At 36.3% G+C, this 20,316-nt stretch overlaps 1 protein-coding gene across 1 annotated transcript in view; it reads left to right on the plus strand.

The window, feature by feature from the left end:
- The window catches only part of LTBP1 (latent transforming growth factor beta binding protein 1), a 128,380-nt gene that overhangs the window by 73,391 nt on the left and 34,673 nt on the right, over positions 1 to 20,316 (plus strand). Inside the window, exons 15-20 of the mRNA XM_015822022.1 lie at positions 670 to 792; positions 2,893 to 3,024; positions 5,185 to 5,307; positions 11,290 to 11,415; positions 12,585 to 12,710; positions 15,553 to 15,696. Coding sequence (XP_015677508.1) covers positions 670 to 792; positions 2,893 to 3,024; positions 5,185 to 5,307; positions 11,290 to 11,415; positions 12,585 to 12,710; positions 15,553 to 15,696 — 774 coding nt within the window. The remainder of the gene's footprint in view (positions 1 to 669; positions 793 to 2,892; positions 3,025 to 5,184; positions 5,308 to 11,289; positions 11,416 to 12,584; positions 12,711 to 15,552; positions 15,697 to 20,316) is intronic.

Here is a 20,316-nt window from a genome sequence, read left to right on the forward strand (position 1 = left end):
GAATAGAAGAAAAATTTATTTACTCTACATTTGAGTGAATTCATCCAATTTCATATTTTTAAATCATAACAAACCAAGATTGAATTTCTCAGAATAATTTAAAATCTTCATTTCTCCATGATGCACTTTGCCAGCTTAAAAAACAAACTATTATGGAAACAATCCAGTATATGTGTATAAAAATAATGTATACAATTGTATTATATTATATGAAATCGCAAAAATATGTGTACACTAAGGAGATTTGCAAATATATATATATTAAAAAAACAGTGAAAAAAGTTTGAGAATAAAACTAATTACCAGTGACATTATACATTCCTTTTCACTAAATATACTGAAGCAGAATTTGATACCCATCTGTCAAAGCTGCCCTAATTTGGATCCCTGTACATGCCAGGAGTTGAACTTGATAACACAAATGTTTTCTAATACTTTTCTTCTCTTGTGATTTCTTTAAAAATAATGAATAAAAACAAGTGTCAGATAAATGGGAATTAACAGATTCATCCATTCCTAGTGGGGAAGCAAACGTGAGTATAAAAGGAAACTTGACTAAAGTTTGCATTGAAAGAAGTCAGTGACAATTTATTGATAGATTCTGTGGAAAATGTTTGCCTTATGTTAAGCAAACAAGTACTGTTTAAAATATATCTTTTATATTCACAGATGTAAATGAATGTCAGTATAGCAGTCTTTGCACAAATGGCCAGTGTGAAAACCTTGAGGGATCTTTCAGATGCCTTTGTAGCCAAGGTTATCAACTTTCCCCAGCAGGAGATCAGTGTGAAGGTAAAAACATGACTAATACTTATGTGATTTATTTAATGGCAAGAAATCTATTTATTAAGCATGGTCATCCTTGTTTTGGGTGGCAAGCTTTCTAAAGAAAATGAACTTCTACAGGAAACAGCCACTTTCAGGTCCCCTCTCCCATGCCTCCTCATAGGAGTGGACCCTTAGCAGGCATCCACAATTTATTGAATAGGATAGGCAGAGACTATTAGGAAATTCTAAGATATTCAGACTTTGAGCCACACTGAGCTCTGTAGGTAGTGACCAGTACTTTGAATTATATGTGGAGATATAACATGGCAGTTTCAAGTTCTGGACTAGCTGAAGTTTCTGGGTGGTTTTCAAAAGCGACCTCGTGTAGAGCAAATTACAATAATCTAAAAATGGCAAGAGTATGAGCATCATCATTGCTTCTTGTTCCAAATAAGGCTCTGAGTAGGCAAAAGCTCTCCTAGCTACACTTTCCCCTGCTCTTTCTAGGGGTTGCAGTAAAAAAATGGCACTGTCCTAAAGTCAGCTCCTCACTCAGCAGCCACTCCATCCTGTTTAAGTGGAGCTTCATTTCCCCCATCCAGATTTTGATAGCCTCCAAATGGTACATCAGACTTCCACTATCTCTCTCAAGTCCAGGATGGAGACATGAGTTACAGTACTCAGTTAACCATCTGCACATTGATCATACCTCACCCCAAACCTAATTCTTCGGTAGTTTTATGTAATTTTTAGACAAAATAGAAGAAAGAGCCCATGACTTTTCTATCGCACAACCACTGTCTGGACCTGCCTGCTTAGGTTGGAGTGGAACTATCATAACATTGTGCCCTCAATTCCCATGCCTTTCTAGTAATCCAGAAAGATACTGTAGTCTACTGAAATCTGATGAAAGATCTAGGTGGGCAAGAACTGTCTTATTCTCTGCATCCAAGTCCTACCAAAGGTCATCTATGAAAGCAACCAATTCAGTTTCTGTCCCATGCCCAGGTTCAAACCTGGACTGCCATGAGTCAGGTAATCTATATCCTGCTAGGCCCTCTGCAGTTGCAGCCCCATTATTTCCCCCCAGAAAGTTATGGTTAAAGATAGGATAGAAACTGTTTAACTCTGTTGGATACAGACATCTCCTCTTGAGAAGCAGATGAACCAATGCTTTATAAAGGCCTCTGGCATCTCCCTTTCCTCAAAGAAGAATATTCACATCTAATTTGCAGTCCCTCTCTAGCTGCTTTTTATCAGCCAGGTGGGGCAAGCATCCAGTCCACAAGTGGCAAAGCTGAGATTGCAGAGGACCCTGTCCATTTGGGATTCATGGGTTTTAAAAACCTCAGGTAATGCCATAGTGCATTACTTTGGTTATCTCGGGTTGCCAACCAGGGGTGCGAGATGATATCCCAGGGAGTACGAAAACTTGGGTTTTTAAAATTATAGTGTATATGCATAATTTGTTGCCATTATTTTGAACTTTTGTAAGGGATGCGAGAATATATCACCAAGCATTCTAGGGGCACGGGGTATAGAAAAGGTTGGGAACCAGTGGGTTATCTCTATAGATTCTGCCCCTCTATGTTTCAACTGAGAGTGAGTATGAGCCATTTTGTTTCTGGAATGAATTAACGACTAGTTATTCTGCTTGGTGTGTCAGCAGCACTATCCTGTAGCAATATATGTTTTTCTACTTTTTTCTGTGACTTTCAAATGACTTTTCCTGCCGAAATCCAGATGTTGGCATAGCTGAGCATCCTTAAAGTATGAGAAAGGAAAAAAGTTATTGTAAGCTCATGAGTGAGCAACAGCTGAATATGATTGGAGTCAATTTCAATAAAAAAAATCATAGTAATATTGTGTATCCAGATCCATCCATCCAATTTCTCCCTGTTGGCAACCTTCCAGTATTACAACATGGGCAATTAATACAGGAAACACAACTTACTCTATCAAGCAGCCATATTGAAACTGCTAATAAACTTAATATGTTTTGATTCAATTCTTAATACTCTTTGCAAATATAAGTATATGAATGTATTTTAAAACTGTTAAAAACTGTTAGTTGTAGGGAACAGAGTTTAAATAAATACCTAAATGTTTATTGATTATTTGCAGATGTAGATGAATGTCAGCAGCAGCAACAGCAGCAGCTCTGCAGAAATGGACAATGCAGAAATGTAGCTGGATCTTACAGGTGTATTTGTGAGCAAGGCTATCAGTTATCACATGCAAGAGATTATTGTGAAGGTATATTGTAACTTTCATTTTTACCATGTTTTCATTAACCATTTGACCAAATGCTATTTTGTGAATTACAATTTTTACACTCTGTGTGTGTGTGTGTGTGTGTGTGTGTGTGTGAGAGAGAGAGAGAGAGAGAGAGAGAGAGAGAGAGAACACATGAAATGATATCATTCAATATGAAGCATTCTTCCTAACCCTATTATTACTTAGAATCAAAGGCTTATGATAAAGGGAAATGGGACATTTGTAGGCTACTCTTGCTGAGGGCAGAAGATACCTTCCCTCATCCTAAATAATAACTTCAAGCAAAAGTTCCAAAAATAATCAATTCTTACTGTTTGAGGCTACTCTACCACAGCCTTTCTACAGTATAATAATTGTGTCACAAATGTATAATTATTTCATCCTTGTTATATATAGTTAATTGTTCTTTCTTTTCACCTTAATTTCCATGGTGGGTGATTTTGGAATATCACAGCACTAGAGAAGGTAGCTGATCCACTTTCATGGGCATATATTTTATATGAAACGTTGGACTCTAGTTGATGCCTCCACCCACATTTCTAACATATTTTGTTGGTCTTGAATTGATTAAAGTACCAAACGTTATAACTTAGTAACAAAAACCAATATCCTTAGAAACTTGTGCCTGGTTTAAATGTAGCATTGTTAGCCAGTGATCAATTGCTGAAAAAAAATACATAAATGCTTTTGCGATTCATGAAATCTGAGTTCTTGTATGATTTAGATTTATATAAGGGGACAAATGGTTATAGCATTTAACAGCTGTGTGGAACATAGACATTCAAAAGCTTTCTTTTCTGTGGAAATACAATTATGGGAATGCTTCTCTTGTTGACATTCCATCTGTCAGACATGTTACATATGGCCTCTGTTTAATTTTTTTCTGCTGGTAAGTGATTTTATATATATAGGTTTGCCCAGAATAAAAAGAGACTTGAATTAGTCTGAGTCTTTCCCCTATTATATTCTTATTTAAACTTGGTTGTCTACCAACTGTGGTTTCCAAATAATCTGAAACAATTTTTAAAATACTTGGGGGGAAAGCTATATGTAAGTCATAGTTTTTAAAAATTTGCTGGCATTCTTATGGCCATGTTCATATTATTGTAACCCTTAACAAATTAAATAACATTTGCCTCCCCTTCATATCTAATTACAAGACAAGTCAAGTAAAACAACTGTAGGATTGCATGGGATCACCATCATTGTAATATATTTAGTGTCTGGATTTATGAACATGAGCTTCATTTACATATGTGTTAAATCTGTTCTTTCATAATTGTTTCGTCCAAAATTATAAGTGGTCTCTGGGCAAAGCATCTAAATCATAATAGCCCCCTCATACTTCACCTTCATTATCAAGTAATATACATTAAATTATTTAGCTTCTATAAATATGATACAAGAATTTCTCAATTTATCATCAAAACACTGTGTCTATTTTTTAAAAGGATTTTGCCAGTGTTTTGTACACTTTAAATAACTGAGCACGTTTTTGTTCATTTTTATTGCCTTTAACATAACAGAAAAGAAAACAGCAAAATAAACAAAACATAAAAATACATATATTATCAAAAAAACAGTAGCAGTAGTTTAATAAATAAGTGAAAAATACAACAAAAAACAAGATATAGAAGTATAATATGTATTGTTTATTGTTGGAACAATAAACAATTGCAATTCTATATATAATTATCTGATACAAATATTATTTGTGTGTGTGTATAAAATACACATACCACTAACATACTTTAACTTACTGTGTTTTGTATAAATGAGTCCTATATTTTCTTACATGTATCCATACAAAGTCTGTTTCTTTCAGCAGTCTTTCTATCTATTCATACAAAGTCTGTTTCTATTATATCCTAATACTGTCCATTCAGCCAATGATGATATTCATATGGGTTCCAGTGTTGACCAAATTGGAAAATTATTAACACCAATTGTTGGCTTCTAGTGCTTGAAAATTAGAACAATCTAGCATTATTTGAAGGGTAGATTAATATTTTGTTGTCTTTATGGTGTGCCCAAACGTACTTTTTATCTGAATCACTCAAGCATTCCTCTATCTCTGATTTTTCTATAGAGAAATATTGTTAAGTAAGTATCTTTTATCTGAAATTGGATTTGTTTCAGATATTAATGAATGCCAAGAAGACAAGAATGTTTGTCGTGGGGGAACTTGTATTAATACCAAAGGGTCTTATGAGTGTACATGTCCAGAGGGCTTCCAGTTAATTCCTTCTAGAGGTTGTCAAGGTACAGTATCACTAAAGGATTTCTTTTTTTTTTTAAAGCTAAGAAACATAATTTTGTATGGTTGAAATTATTGTATGAGTATTCCTGTCATCATAGCATTTGTCAAGCACTATCCTGACATTCACAATTGTTTTAAAAGAATTATCCCATAAGTTCAAATATTACCACGTTTCATTTTTAAATCTTTATACAATTAAAAATTATAATTATTAATATTATAATTATAAATTTAATACATCCTTTCATTTGCATAAGTTGCTGCATAATAGAAGTTGATAGAGGTTTTCCAGAAAAAAAAATGGACTGAAAAAAAAATCCTATGCAAATGAGTATGAGTCCAATTAGTACATTCATCTTAGTATCCATCATCTGCACAAGTATGTAGACAACGTTATTTGGTGTGTTGGAAGGAAAGCCTGAATTACCTGCTTCTGCATATTTTAGAATAGTTACCTTGAAAAGCAGGCATACAGTGTGGAAAATGTCAAACTGTATTTGACCTTAACCAAAAGGCTGAAAAACAGTTAAAATTGCCTGAAGTGGTGAAATTTTTTTTTAATAAACTTTTTATTGATTTGTATAATTAAACAGTAAATAAGAATATGATGCATTTATATACACAAGCAGAAAAAGCAAAAATCAATACATTATCAGAAAACGCTCGGCAGTCCCCGCCTTGCCTCCACCCTCATCCACTTTCCTATCCTTCCTTCCTCTAACCCACAACCTCTCCTCCTTCTTCCTTACCACCTAACTACGTCCCCTCTCCTTCCTTACCACCTCCTCGAGTGCAATTGGGGATACCAGCCGAGCATTTCTTCCTATCAATTCAATTATTATTTACCTATAACATGTAAATACATCAATTTTTATAATTCCCCTAAGCCCCTTTCCCCCCCCCCGGACTTCCCGGAACCAGATACAGGATTAAAACACATCCCACTCCATATCTAAATTACGATTTAACTAAACAAGCATAATACTATCAATATATACCTACTTTAACTCTAATAAAGCAATAAGTAAAAACAATATATCTACTCAGAGACTATATAATATTTATTCACTCCATACTTTCTCTAAATATAATCTATCCACCTACAACTTTTAAACTTTACATAATTTTTTTCTTACATTTTACACTTAAATTTTTCCTTCACTTTCTTCCCTCTTAAGTCAATACTGTCAAAACAAAAACAAGAAAAAAAAAGAGTCTTAAGTCAATACTTCCTGCTTCACAGCTGGAAAAGTAAAATAAAATCCCAGTCTTAAGTTTATCAAATATTTTACATCTTTCAAAATACTATAAATTATTTACAAACATACGCTAATTTCTTCCATTTCCATAATAAAGTCTCATTTCCAGCATCACAACTTATCCATCCTTTGGCTTATGAAGCTTGCTAAGCATTCCCTGCAGGTCTATCGTTGCAGATCTCTTTGGTCTCGCCCCTCCCACTGACTCCGAAGGCAGTGGATATGTTATAGATACAATTTCTTTTTGTTGTTCTCTTTCTTTACGCCTATAGGCAGCACGGGTCATCCTCTGCTCCTTCTGAGGGTCTCCTGTAGATAATGACATGGCCCCAGGCAATTCCACAACAAGTTGCTCCATCACATCTTCCTGTGCTTTAGGTGTGGGTGATGATGACAAATAAGCTTTCAGGACCGACAGATAAAAGTCTTTAGCTTTTTGAACAGAATTTAATCTGTATCTGGTCCCCGAAAAATTTACCACAATACCCAGAGGAATCTCCCATCTAAAGGGGATCTGCCGCTTCTTTAACTCCTGAGCCAGAAAAGTAAAGTCCTTTCTTCTTCTTAAAATCTTAGAAGGTATTTCTTTTAAAAGTATAATATCTTGTGCAGCAATTTGAAATCTCTGTTGATAAAAGAGCTGTATAATTTCATTACGATATACTCTTGTGGTAAAATAAACAACCACATCTCTAGGTAGATTTCTCTGACGTGCAATCCAGGAATTTACTCTAAAAAAAANTACTTTAACTCTAATAAAGCAATAAGTAAAAACAATATATCTACTCAGAAACTATATAATATTTATTCACTCCATACTTTCTCTAAATATAATCTATCCACCTACAACTTTTAAACTTTATGTAATTTTTTTCTTACATTTTACACTTAAATTTTTCCTTCACTTTCTTCCCTCTTAAGTCAATACTTTCAAAAAAAAACAAGAAAAAAAAGAGTCTTAAGTCAATACTTCCTGCTTCACAGCTGGAAAAGTAAAATAAAATCCCAGTCTTAAGTTTATCAAATATTTTACATCTTTCAAAATACTATAAATTCTTTACAAACATACGCTAATTTCTTCCATTTCCATAATAAAATCTCATTTCCAGCATCACAACTTATCCATCCTTTGGCTTATGAAGCTTACTAAGCATTCCCTGCAGGTCTATCGTTGCAGATCTCTTTGGTCTCGCCCCTCCCACTGACTCCGAAGGCAGTGGATATGTTATATATACAATTTCTTTTTGTTGTTCTCTTTCTTTACACCTATAGGCAGCACGGGTCATCCTCTGCTCCTTCTGAGGGTCACCTGTAGATAATGACATGGCCCCAGGCAATTCCACAACAAGTTGCTCCATCACATCTTCCTGCGCTTTAGGTGTGGGTGATGATGACAAATCAGCTTTCAGGACCGACAGATAAAAGTCTTTAGCTTTTTGAACAGAATTTAATCTGTATCTGGTCCCCGAAAAATTTACCACAATACCCAAAGGGATCTCCCATCTAAAAGGGATCTGCCGCTTCTTTAACTCCTGAGCCAGAAAAGTAAAGTCCTTTCTTCTTCTTAAAATCTTAGAAGGTATTTCTTTTAAAAGTATAATATCTTGTGCAGCAATTTGAAATCTCTGCTGATAAAAGAGCTGTATAATTTCATTACGACGTACTCTTGTGGTAAAATAAACAACCACATCTCTAGGTAGATTTCTCTGACGTGCAATCCAGGAATTTACTCTAAAAAAAATTTCTATTTCTCCACAAATCACCTCTGGGTTGCAATTCAGTACCAGGGCCAATGCTGTAACAACTTCCTCTTTAAGTTTCTCTTGTAAGTCTTCCTTAAGACCCCTGATTCTCAAAGCAAATTCCATTTGTTTGTATTGTGACATTACCATGTCATTTTGAAGAATTTCCACTCCTTCTTCTAGTTTCTCAAGTCTATCCTCTGTTCCTTCCATTTTCTCCACTAATTCATCCACCCGTCCCTCTACACGATCAATATGAATTGCAAGTCCTTGAAAGATATGTGATAAATTTTCACAAAGTTCCTGATTTTTCTTATCCAAAAGTTCTTCTGTTTGTTTCACAGTCTGCAATGAGGACTTAGCTAAAGCCTCTTGTAAATCTTTAAGTGTAATGGAAGGAGGAGGTGTTGGTGGGGGAGATCTAGGTTTTTGTTGTTGAGTTTGCACAACAGGAGAAGAAATNGGGTTGCAATTCAGTACCAGGGCCAATGCTGTAACAACTTCCTCTTTAAGTTTCTCTTGTAAGTCTTCCTTAAGACCCCTGATTCTCAGAGCAAATTCCATTTGTTTGTATTGTGACATTACCATGTCATTTTGAAGAATTTCCACGCCTTCTTCTAGTTTCTCAAGTCTATCCTCTGTTCCTTCCATTTTCTCCACTAGTTCATCCACCCGTCCCTCTACACGATCAATATGAATTGCAAGTCCTTGAAAAATATGTGATAAATTTTCACAAAGTTCCTGATTTTTCTTATCCAAAAGTTCTTCTGTTTGTTTCACAGTCTGCAATGAGGACTTAGCTAAAGCCTCTTGTAAATCTTTAAGTGTAATGGAAGGAGGAGGTGTTGGTGGGGGAGATCTAGGTTTTTGTTGTTGAGTTTGCACAACAGGAGAAGAAATGGCTGTTTTAGGCAATGCAGGAACAGTACGTTTTGAAGCCATTCTGCCAGATTATTTTTAAAACTTACAACAGCAAGTATAAACTTAAGAAAGCTTGACTTAAGAAAAATTCTTTAAAGTCCTTTAAGATGCATCATTCCACAACCGGAAAGAGAGTGAAAGTTTTCCTTTAGTTAAGAAAAAGCAACGCTTCCGTGGCCATTTTCTTCTCACTTTCACTTATAGCAAGTACCAGACATCGCAATAAAATCTTGAGTTAAAGTCACATTTTAACTGAAGTAAAAATCCCCTGTCAGGTTCCGTCTGATCAAAAGTTACTCACAAACAGATACAAAGTAGCAGCAGTGGCGGCAACGTCTAGCTTCACTCCAAGGAGCAAAGATGCTCCGAGCTGCGGAGAAGAGGTCCGGACTCCGGGGGAGTTCTCACCTTCATCCCCCCAGGATCACTCCTGGGGGGACTAGGGAACTCAACCCCTATCCAGACCAAACTCACTTTCTCCCCTTCGCCTGGGGAGAAAGTTCCGAGCCGCAAAACAGCTGATCCGCGCTGCTTTGACAGCTTTGACGCAGTCCCGGGCAGGAGGCTGAGAAGAAAGCCTCCTTCGGCGAAGCCTCGCCACCGGAAGTCCCCTGAAGTGGTGAAAATTGATCCCAGAAAATTTTCTGTCCCACTTTTATTAGCATTTGTAACATTTACCAACAAATGCTGGAGTAGGCAAGTTCTTGAGAATAGTGGGCATAATTGTTGAGAACACTCACAAAAGAGCGAGCTTTCAGGAGTTTTTCAGAAACCAAATCTGGTAAGTTGTTTCACTACCACTTCTCCTCTAGCTCCTTAGAAAAATCTTTCATCATCCTTTTTTGTAATTTTTTTTAAATAAAATAAATAGATTTCCAAGTACTGGGCTGTAAATATATTCCATCCCCCCTCAGCCCAATATGTCTTAATGGTTTATGTGAAAGCCAGAAGCATTTTCATAAATAAAGATGAAGGTAGAGGCTAGTGTTTTCCTTGGTAGAATGCCAGTCCTGATTTAATTATTTATTTAATATAATATTTTTTTAAAAATGATGCCAAGTGATGAAAGGAACCTTACACCAAGAAGAGAATTGGAGAATACACTTCAGTACGTGTGTTGGAGCCAGTGAACATCATAAATGGTGCAGTACTGTCTCCAGTATACTTCAGCTGGCATTATGCTGAGAACAAGCATCATCAAGAAGTCACTGTCAAAAATGAGCATCTTTATGGACGTACAGTACTCAATTTGACATTTGTGTTCTTGCTTAAAGCATCTAAGAAAGACCTGCTATATAAGATACACTCCTGCAGCCTTTCTGTATTCAGCCGGGTTATTTTTTTAAGTATTGGCATAAGGCAGTGGTGGCGAACCTATGGCACGGGTGTCAGAAACGGCACTCGGAGCCCTCTCTGTGGGCACACATGCCGTTGCCCCAGCCTTGCCTCCTCACCAGCAGCCTCCCTGGAGGAGAGTCGCCCCTGAGCGTGGCCTACGCGGAGCAGCGCAGCCAAGGACATGGCAGCCAGGCAGCGTAGACAAGATCTGCCCTCACACCCCAATGCGCACAGTTGATGCTGCGGGGCATGGGCAGAGGGTGTGGCGCTGCTGGGCTGCCTGGGCGATCTGCGGCGGGCCCTGGAGGTGGTGAGTGGCCCCGTGGGCAGGCAAGGTGGGGCAGAGCGGGGGCAGGGCATGGGGTGGGGCAGGGGCGGGGCATGAGGTGAAGCAGGAGTGGGGCCAGTTTTTGGGCACTCGGTCTCTAAAAGGTTTGTCATCAATGGCATAAGGTGTACTGCCTTTCCAAGATTCAACATTACTTTGTTAGGTTAGTGGGAAGGACAGGAATTCCATTTCACTCATGGAGGCTAGTTAGTTAGTATGACACAATTATCAATCATGCAATTTTTATTACCTGTTAATAAAGACTTTCCTGGAGTTTCCCATATATGAGTATTTCAAAAATAGTAATGGCTATTTTAAATGTTGCTGATCATTTTAAAAGTTCAGGGTTCATATTAATATAAATTTGTTCGGTCTCTGTTTTTGTGTTCCTTTCAGATATCAATGAATGTGCAGGATCCAACCTCTGTTCCTCCCATGGAAAATGTTTAAATACTGAGGGTTCTTTCCGCTGCATTTGTGAACAGGGTTTTATGGTTTCTAGAGATGGCCGAACATGTGAAGGTGAAATGGGTTTGATAGAGCTCTGATTCTTATATCCAATCATTAGTTTTCATTCTTTCTCTATAAAGACCCTCATAGAACTCCATGATCTACAAAATTGACAGAAGAATATATTTCACTGTCCCACATAATGGTTTAGATGAGTTAACAGCAGCTCAATGAAATTCTTTGAGTTTTCTCAGAAGATGTAAGGGTTTAATTTAGCAGGGTGTCAACCAGTAGTTCCCAATCTGGAAAAAAACATTTCATAAAGTTGTATGAGCTGCCTAAGGGCACCAAATGACAGGTACCAAATATTTGTCGCACAAAAATATAGATCTATATGAAGCCTTTTATTTGAGATGTGTTTGAATATTAGTAGCTCGGGTTGGTAGTTGGGTTTTTGGTTTGATCTCCGAGCTTGCAACCAAATCGCCAAGCTCGGAGATCAAACTAACAGCCCAGCCTTTTATTTCTTTACATTCAAGAATCAAATCTAGCCCAATTGTGTATAAGAATAAGCTACTGCTTTTAGATAAGGGATATGGGTTTAGGAGGTTATGTTTTATTAGGTGAGGCCCAACAGGAAGAAAAGAATGAGATTGCTCTCTCTTCCTATTAAGCCAGGTTAATACCATCTTCTTTCCAACAATATTAAGGGGTAAATGATCAGGACAAATCCAAGAAAACTACAGAAGAATATGTGGTTCATATTTTGACCATAGAATGATAGTTTTGCAACAGTTTCATTCCCAGCATAAGCAGATACTTATTTCTAAATGTTTTTTTCTGTACAATTTGGCTTATGATGTCCACTAATATCAATGGATATAATATTAGGAAAGTCATTGCCATATGGTAGTTAAGGTGATAGCATGGATTAGGAATATTCACTTTCAACTTCTATTGAACATGAAAGTCGGGCTGACTTTGGGCCATTCATTCATTCATTCATTCATTCATTCATTCATTCTTCATTCATTTGTTCATTCAATTTTTATAGCCACCCATCTCACATACGTGGCTCTGGGCGGCTTACAAAATTAAAACATAAACAATACCAATATCATTCTCTTTCAATCCAGCTCAGTCTCACAGGGCTATTGTTAGGAAAAGGCTGCCTTGCTCTTAGAGTAAAGGCAGAAGTAATAATAACAACAACAACAACAATTATAATTTGCTATTTTCAGATATGGATGAATGTGCAAACAGTACTATATGCGGTGACCATGGTTTCTGTGAAAATTCTCCCGGCTCCTACCGCTGTCTTTGTTATCAGGGATATCAATATCTACAGGATGGGCAGGGCTGTGTGGGTAAGTTGTTAAATTTTAACAATTTTCCTTGACAAATCAATTTTCATGGAAAAATTAAGCTTCTTGTTATTTTTATTATGTACAGAATTAAAGAAATAAATTTGTGACAACTTTTTAATAAGGCACCCATTATCTTACCTTTTTAGAATCTTTTTGTGAAAACATCAGACTGTTCATACATTTTGTTAATATTATTGGCATAATTTAACCTGTTAAAGTTTTTAAAATTTAAAAGGGAAATACAAATGACAAACCAAGAGAGCAATTAGGATAACAGGATAAAGGAACCGTAGTGGCGCAGTGGTTAGAATGCAGTATTGCAGGCAAACTCTGCCAATAGCCTGGAGTTTGAGCTTGACAGGCTCAAGGTTCACTCAGTCTTCCATTCTTCTGAGATTAGTAAAATGAGGAGCCAGATATGCTGACTCTGTCCCAAATTGGGAGGCCAACAAGGAGGCTACATTGTATGGAGACATGAGAATAATATGGAAGATCCAGAATAGGATTGTTTTGGACCAAGATCACAAAATGACAATGAAATCAGAACTACCTGAACATTGGTGGCACAAACACTTTCCCTTCATTTTGAAGTTGGAAACAGATGAAAATCCTCTAAAATAGAAAACTTCCAAGTAAAAAAAAAGAAACTCCTCTTAATTCATATGTGTGGCACTAGTCCCTCTATTCTTACATCCTGCTGAAAATATCAAGTTTCACCTTTGATGCATTCCTGCTCCAGGTTACCCTTCTGTTCTTTCCCTATTTTTCCTCCCTCCTCTTACAATTCTTCCAATACACAAGGAATCTTGAGAGTTAGAAGGGGGCACCAAGAAATACATCTATCAAGATCAAAAACCCAAGGATAAAAAGAACAAAAGAAAACAAAAAGTCCTCTCCAGTCTGTGTTCTGGATTTAGAATAAATTAGATAACAAGAAAAATGAATTAAAATCCTACCCACTAGAAATGCATTTTTTTTTCCTCCAAAAAACATTCTGTATACTGGAAATAGTTGAAAAACAAAGCTAAAGGGGAGTGAAGACACGCCTTTGCTTTTCCTGTAGAGCTTTTAAAGCCCCTGACTATTCCCTTGAAATAGTGAAAGGAATGAGTCTCCCTGGCCAAAACTAAATAAATGAATCATTTAGCAAATAAACAATATTCCCTTCTCAGCAAGGTTAGGGGCAGCTTTCATTATATTTGATAGAAGTGCCTTTAGCCGTTTTAATTTATCTGCTGCAGCCCTGCCAGATAAAAGGCTGGAGGCCCAGAGATCCATGTGATAAAAGAGCAAAACTAAAGCTCTTTGGGAAACAATTGAAGCATTGAACAATTGAAGTCGTCAGTTGCAAATTCTGCATTCACCAAAGTAGTTTATTTGTGTGGACTGAAAGTATCTCAGAACAAGAAAGTTTTCCAAAATGAAATGGTAAATGATAGCTTTAAGAAGAGTTTCTGCCCTACTACTCTCATTTCTTCATTAATATAAGATCAGGGCCATGATGGCCAATATATGGTTGAGATCCAGAGGTCTAACATCTAGGGAAAAACATATTTGGAGAGAGCTTTAGAAAATCTTAGTCAAACTAAAGCTAATAATTTTGAAAAAGCTTGGTTAAGTCTAAACCTTTAAGACAATGGAAACTTTTTAGTCAAAGTAATCTCTGTCTAGTGACTCCAGAGCAATGTGATATGGATCACTCAGAACTCACCACAAGGCAACTGTTGACATCTATGTTGTGCTTATTTATCCAGGCTCAGCAGAATGAGAGGGGAAAAAAAACATCATCATGATGCCATAGAACCTCAGATCATTACTATACATCTCATGAGATATGACTGGACTTGAACCTGATTTTTAAATTTCAAAGTTCCAGAAATTCCTCAAAATTGTTAAACAATACACATTTTCTTTTACATAACCATTTTTTATTATTGGGAGATATTGGTCCTGCATTACGCCAGTTATTTCAAATCCTCCCAGAGTTATAAAAGGTCATAAGGCAGCCTCAGAAGAAAAATAACAATTCCCTACTATGAATTTCTGTTCTCTAAATCAATTGAGGGCATTCAACCTGCCTTGTATTCCAGAACTAGAATTTTTATGTGGAGTTCTACCTGCCCTGGGCTTATATGGATAGACCTTGGTGATACTTGGATTTTCCCCAAGTTTCTTATTTCCTTTTCTTTTCTGCCCTTGATATACATTAATAAGCCTTTAAACTGATATCTGAAACTTATTACAATTTTAATTGTTTTCTAGGTTGTTTTTTTTTAAGACTTGAGGGGCAGTTTTGTTTTGTTTTTTCCCCTCTTCCTTGGTCTAAGAGGCAAGATGGCTCCTTACAAATTTGCTCCAGAAAGAGATGCCATTTTGATTCTGCAGTATGAAACACCTTACATTTCACTCAAAGAATTCATCTTTGGGATTTTTTTGTTTTGTTTTTGGTAACGATCTGAAGCCAGTACTGGAATATCACCTGTTAGAGCCACCCTTAGTAAATGCAACATTTTTAGTATTATCCTACAGTTTGCCAAGTTGATTACGGATGCATTCTTGAATTCCAATTGTAGAAATATTAATGACAGTTTTGGAATAAATAATTATATGAGTTATTTTCAACAATAATTATGTTAGTTATATAATAAATGCAAATAATTTTTTTTAAAAAAATAAATATTTTCAGCTTTCCAGCTAATAACACTGATGCAAAGAGAAATAAAAGTCTTTTCTTTGGTGATGATGATGCTGATGACGATGATGATGTTAAGATTGATGTTAAATTTAATAGAACAAAACAAAATGAAGAAAGTTTGGATTGATGTTACGCTTTATTTTTCAGATGTGAATGAATGTGAAATGCTAAGTGGGGTATGTGGCGAAGCTCTCTGTGAAAATGTGGAAGGCTCCTTCCTGTGTCTGTGTTCCAATGAAAACCAGGAATACGACCCAATGAGTGGACTGTGTCAGTTCCGCTCCTCAACAGGTAATGTCCAGTGACTCTGAATGTATCTGTTGGTTAACATGTAGACATCTTTAGCCTGACATAACTCAAAAGAAAGGCTGATTGTACCAAATTGTTCTGCCATAGATTCAAATTTTAATGATAATAATGAACTAATGGTTGTGAATGGCTTAAAAAATTGTTGTTTTGAAAGTTATATAAATTTCCTGCCAGTTTCTTATGCTTATCCATTCTTTAAATATCATTTATACATATATTTATTATATTTTCTAGCTTGTATTCTTGCAACATCTCATTACACATTTCAAAAAAACTGATGCATAAATCATGATCAGGTTTAAAAAGATAGAAGAGTACAAATAAGAATATATAATCCATGAAAACTTCTTGCAATCCCAATATTAGATTCTTAAATCACCTTTGTTAATGTATTGACTATGAAAGTTTCAGAGAAGCTAAAAGCAGAGGCTTTCATTACATTAAACCAATTATTTTTGTTACAACATATACATACAGTACTGTTCTTTATCCAATTTGTAATTCAGAATAAATAGAGTAAAAAATACATAATATATATTACTGATAGCAATAGCAAAAATAATAATGCTGTAGTATGGCTGTTAAAAGTTTTGCATAGGCTGATATAAGTGTAAGATTAAATGATGGATATTATCTAACTATATAGTATTGAAATTGCATGCTAGGCAAGCCTCAATAAAATCGTTCTAAAACTAAAGCCATACTGTGGAAAAATTTCTCTGCCTAAAAAAAATTAATGACCTAGGTCTAGTAGAGCAACCAGTTGAAGAAGGCCTTCAGTACAAGATCTTTGTCATATCAACCTAATATATTCAATTATCTATTCTCTAGCAGGCATGTATAACCAGCCAGACTAGAGATCTTTGCCATGTCTTGCGTATTTGAATGTTCTCACCTAAGGAAAAAAAATAATCTAGTGTGCAAGATTAATATGGTATAATCTCATTGTTCCTGGGAGAACATTGCAGGTTCCAAAGGATACTATAGATCTTTCTCTCCAGAGGTTGAGGGAATTATTTACTTGGAAGAGGCCTCTATCATTCCACATGTCTTTAATGTTCCAGTCTAAGCAAGGATGCCCACAAGGGAAGCTTTGGAGGCAAGATTTCTACTTTTCCCAATACCTTCCTACAGCTAGAAACAATATGCTTAACCCTTGGGTGATGAAAATTCAGAGCAGCATAATTTGAGAAATTCTGTCACAGATTCTCCACAACTGTGCTTTGTAGGATCACTCCACCAGTTCTCTGGTATCAAGTATAACATCCCTATGTCCTTTGAAAAAGTCATCTTAGGACAGCGAATGGGAATCTTTTGTGCTCGGCATGTGAAAAATTAAGAAAACGACTAACTTGACTCTGCTGGGGTGTCGGTCAAAACATCATGACATATCATCTTTAGCATCCTTGTGATAGGTTCTCCTAGGAAATAAGGAAGCTGGATGTCTAGTGCTCTTTGTTTACTTGGTTGTCTATAGAATAAAGATTTGTTTTTCCTCTACCTGTATAATGGGATGGAGTTAAACTTGGAATACAAAATATATGTTCAGATTAAAAGAAAATTGGAAATTGGAAAGGCTGCTTAATTCAGTTCAAGAGACCAGCATAGCACAGATTGCTGATATTTCAGAAATCTAGCAAAATAATGTCAAGTTCCTTCAATATGACACAAAATTTAAGGCAAGAACAAAAGAGCATAGGTTACAGCTGGATGGAAAGAAAGTTATTTGTTTAAATTTGATTGCCAGATCCAAACACTTACTAGCATTAATCTCCATGCTCTTCAATAATATTTTAATTTTTGTGTCTGCTTTAAAACCTGAGAATATATCTTTTTGTTGCCCTGAAAGCCAATTATTTGCCATTGTGGTTTATTTTTGTGAATATTCATTGCCTTCTTATTTTACTGAAATATTTGCTTAAAACTACACTTTATGCCTCCTTCCCAAGTAAGGTCCTGCAGTCAGATTTATTCTGGACACCATAGAGACTTTTCTTATAACCAAGCCTAAAATAACCATCTCTGTAAAATAGGTTACATTGGTACATCTTTCAAATATCCCCAGAGATTTGCAGCATGAAGTAAATTATTACATCTATGTAGATGCTAATAATATCAAAGAAGACTCATAAATATGTAAAACTGGTTTATTCTGTATACATTTCTGTTCTTTCCATAAACGTTTTTTGTCTCATTCAGTTTCCAAACTTTCACAAAGTCTGTCTAACTTTTAGTCACAGCTGTGTAAATAACTATTTTAAAAATCAGGACATTAAACAGAGGAGAAATTGAAACAGAATTTAAAAGGATGTAAAAATCACTATGAGTTTCACATTCTGTTGCAGCAAAAATAATAAATTTGAACCTGTGTTAATTTGTATTCTGCATAACACATGAACCAAACTTATTTAATTTCTCCGATTGGCTAATATTTTGGTCTAGCTGTTATTTTGTTTTTTTTATTTTAATCTTCTCAGTATTCATTATTTATGTCCATATAGGTTATCATTTTACCTGCAAAAGTCATGTTATGCCTCTTCCTCCTCCTCCTCCTCCTCCTCCTCCATTTTGCTTCCCCTACTCTTCTGAGTGGGTTTTTGTTCAGTGAAAGCGTATGCTTTGGTGATGATGTACAGATCCTTCTCTCACCTTGGAAAAACCAAATTAGTCCAGCTACATATGTGTGATATGTAACATTCTTAATTTTGATCTTCTTAGACAGTGGATAATGCCATCAAGCCATATATTTTATGAATTGAGACATTTTTGAAAACTACATACCCAATGGAAAAAGAGAAACCTCAGACTGTACTAATACGCTGCAGCACATTTATTAATTTTGCAAAGTATAAAAGCAAGATGAGAATGCAAGTGTGCTGAATTCGAAAAACTTCATGTTGCTTTAATTATTTGTTTCTTCTAATAGAAACATATGTTCTTCTGAAGGCAGAAAATACATATCTAAATGTATAATAGCCATTACATGAAATAGAACTTCCTAACATGACTTATTATTTTATATATCACAATCATCTAAATGTTTGGGACAGCTCAAAGGACTCTTTAGGGCTATTCATTTTTAATTAGTGTCTGCAGGCCTTGTCATATCTCTGTTCCAGCATTCAGATCCTAAAAAATAAAATAAAATCCATGGATGGAGCCCATCAGGGTTCATTAAATCATTAAAGTGGACCAATCTAAATAGGTCCTGTGTCCCTACAGAGTCCAGCAGCACCAGCAAACAAATGATTACTGTGGAAATGAACTAATAGTTATTCTCCCATCTTTACCACATCATGTCACAACTATTCCAAAACAAAAACCAGATCTGATATGAAACCCTTGATTTGTTCAGCCCCAAATCACCTGAGTCAGATTGCCATGATGGCAACAAACTCCCTAATTGTCCCAATTCTACATCACCTGGGACCAAATGAAAATTCCCTCAGAACAATCAGCCTTTGGGACTTGGACCTAGCAGCCAGTGGTGGGATTCAAATGTGAACAACTGTTTCTCTGGGCCTGGGCAACAAATGTGAACAACTGTTTCTCTGGGCCTGGGCAACAAAAAATTAGCTACCGGTTCTGTCGAAGTGGTGTGAACTGGCTGAATCCCACCACTGTTAGCAGCTCAGGCAAGGATATTGATATACAACAAGCTACAACCTCAACAAACACAGCTCTTCCTAGAATTCAACTTCCACCAAAAAATCTCACATCTAGTTACCTGCAGATCAAAAACTTTGCTAAACAATATTCCTATAGCAACTAATGCCCATCTAGACTAGCAGGACTGTGGGGAAAATGTCAGATGGTAGGGCAAGCCCAATAATTCTGGATCTGTCCCCATCCTGTTCTGTCTGAATTTAAGAATGATCTCTTGCCTTGGTTCAGCAGGCTTAATGTGCTATTAAATTTGATTCTCTGTCAACTGGATTGACGTAAGCACATTGGCATGAAGCTGAAATTAAATTTTACAAGCTCATGTTGAGGGATATTTATGAAATTGATGTCCAGATCTTGGGGGAATTACTGGAGCCAAACAGAAGCCATATGAGAGCACATTGAAGAGGCAGGATGCTCACAGCTGCTGCTGGCTCAGACTCTCTGTCAGAATAGAAGTAGAAACCTAAGAACTAGCTTTCTGGTCTGGGAACCTGGTGCTGTTCTTTTATGAGAAGTGTCTCATAATTTTCTAGGTTTCTGCTGTTGCATTTCCACTGAGCAACTTTACTTCACCATCCATCTACTCTTTCCCAACCTTTCTATCAAGGTGACTTCCTCTATGCTAAAAGGTGCTATTTCAAAAGGCAACTGGACTGGTTTTTTCCCTTCTCATCCAAGAAGCTTCATCAGTTAAAACTATCGGTTCAGAACCGATAAAGCTTCTTAGAGGAGAAACAAAATAATAATAATAAACTTGGAAGGGACCTTGGAGGTCATCTAATCCAACCCCCTGCTCAGGCAGGAAACCTTATACCATTTTGGACAAATGGCTGTCCAGTCTCTTCTTAAAAACTTCCAGTGTTGGTGCATTCACTGCTTCTGGAGGCAGGTTGTCCAGTTGCCTTTTGAAAAAGCACCTTTGAGACAACTATGACC

The sequence above is a fragment of the Protobothrops mucrosquamatus genome, unplaced genomic scaffold (genome assembly GCF_001527695.2).
Source record: "Protobothrops mucrosquamatus isolate PMUCROS unplaced genomic scaffold, P.Mucros_1.0 scaffold_169, whole genome shotgun sequence".
NCBI classification, from domain to species: Eukaryota; Metazoa; Chordata; class Lepidosauria; order Squamata; family Viperidae; genus Protobothrops; species Protobothrops mucrosquamatus.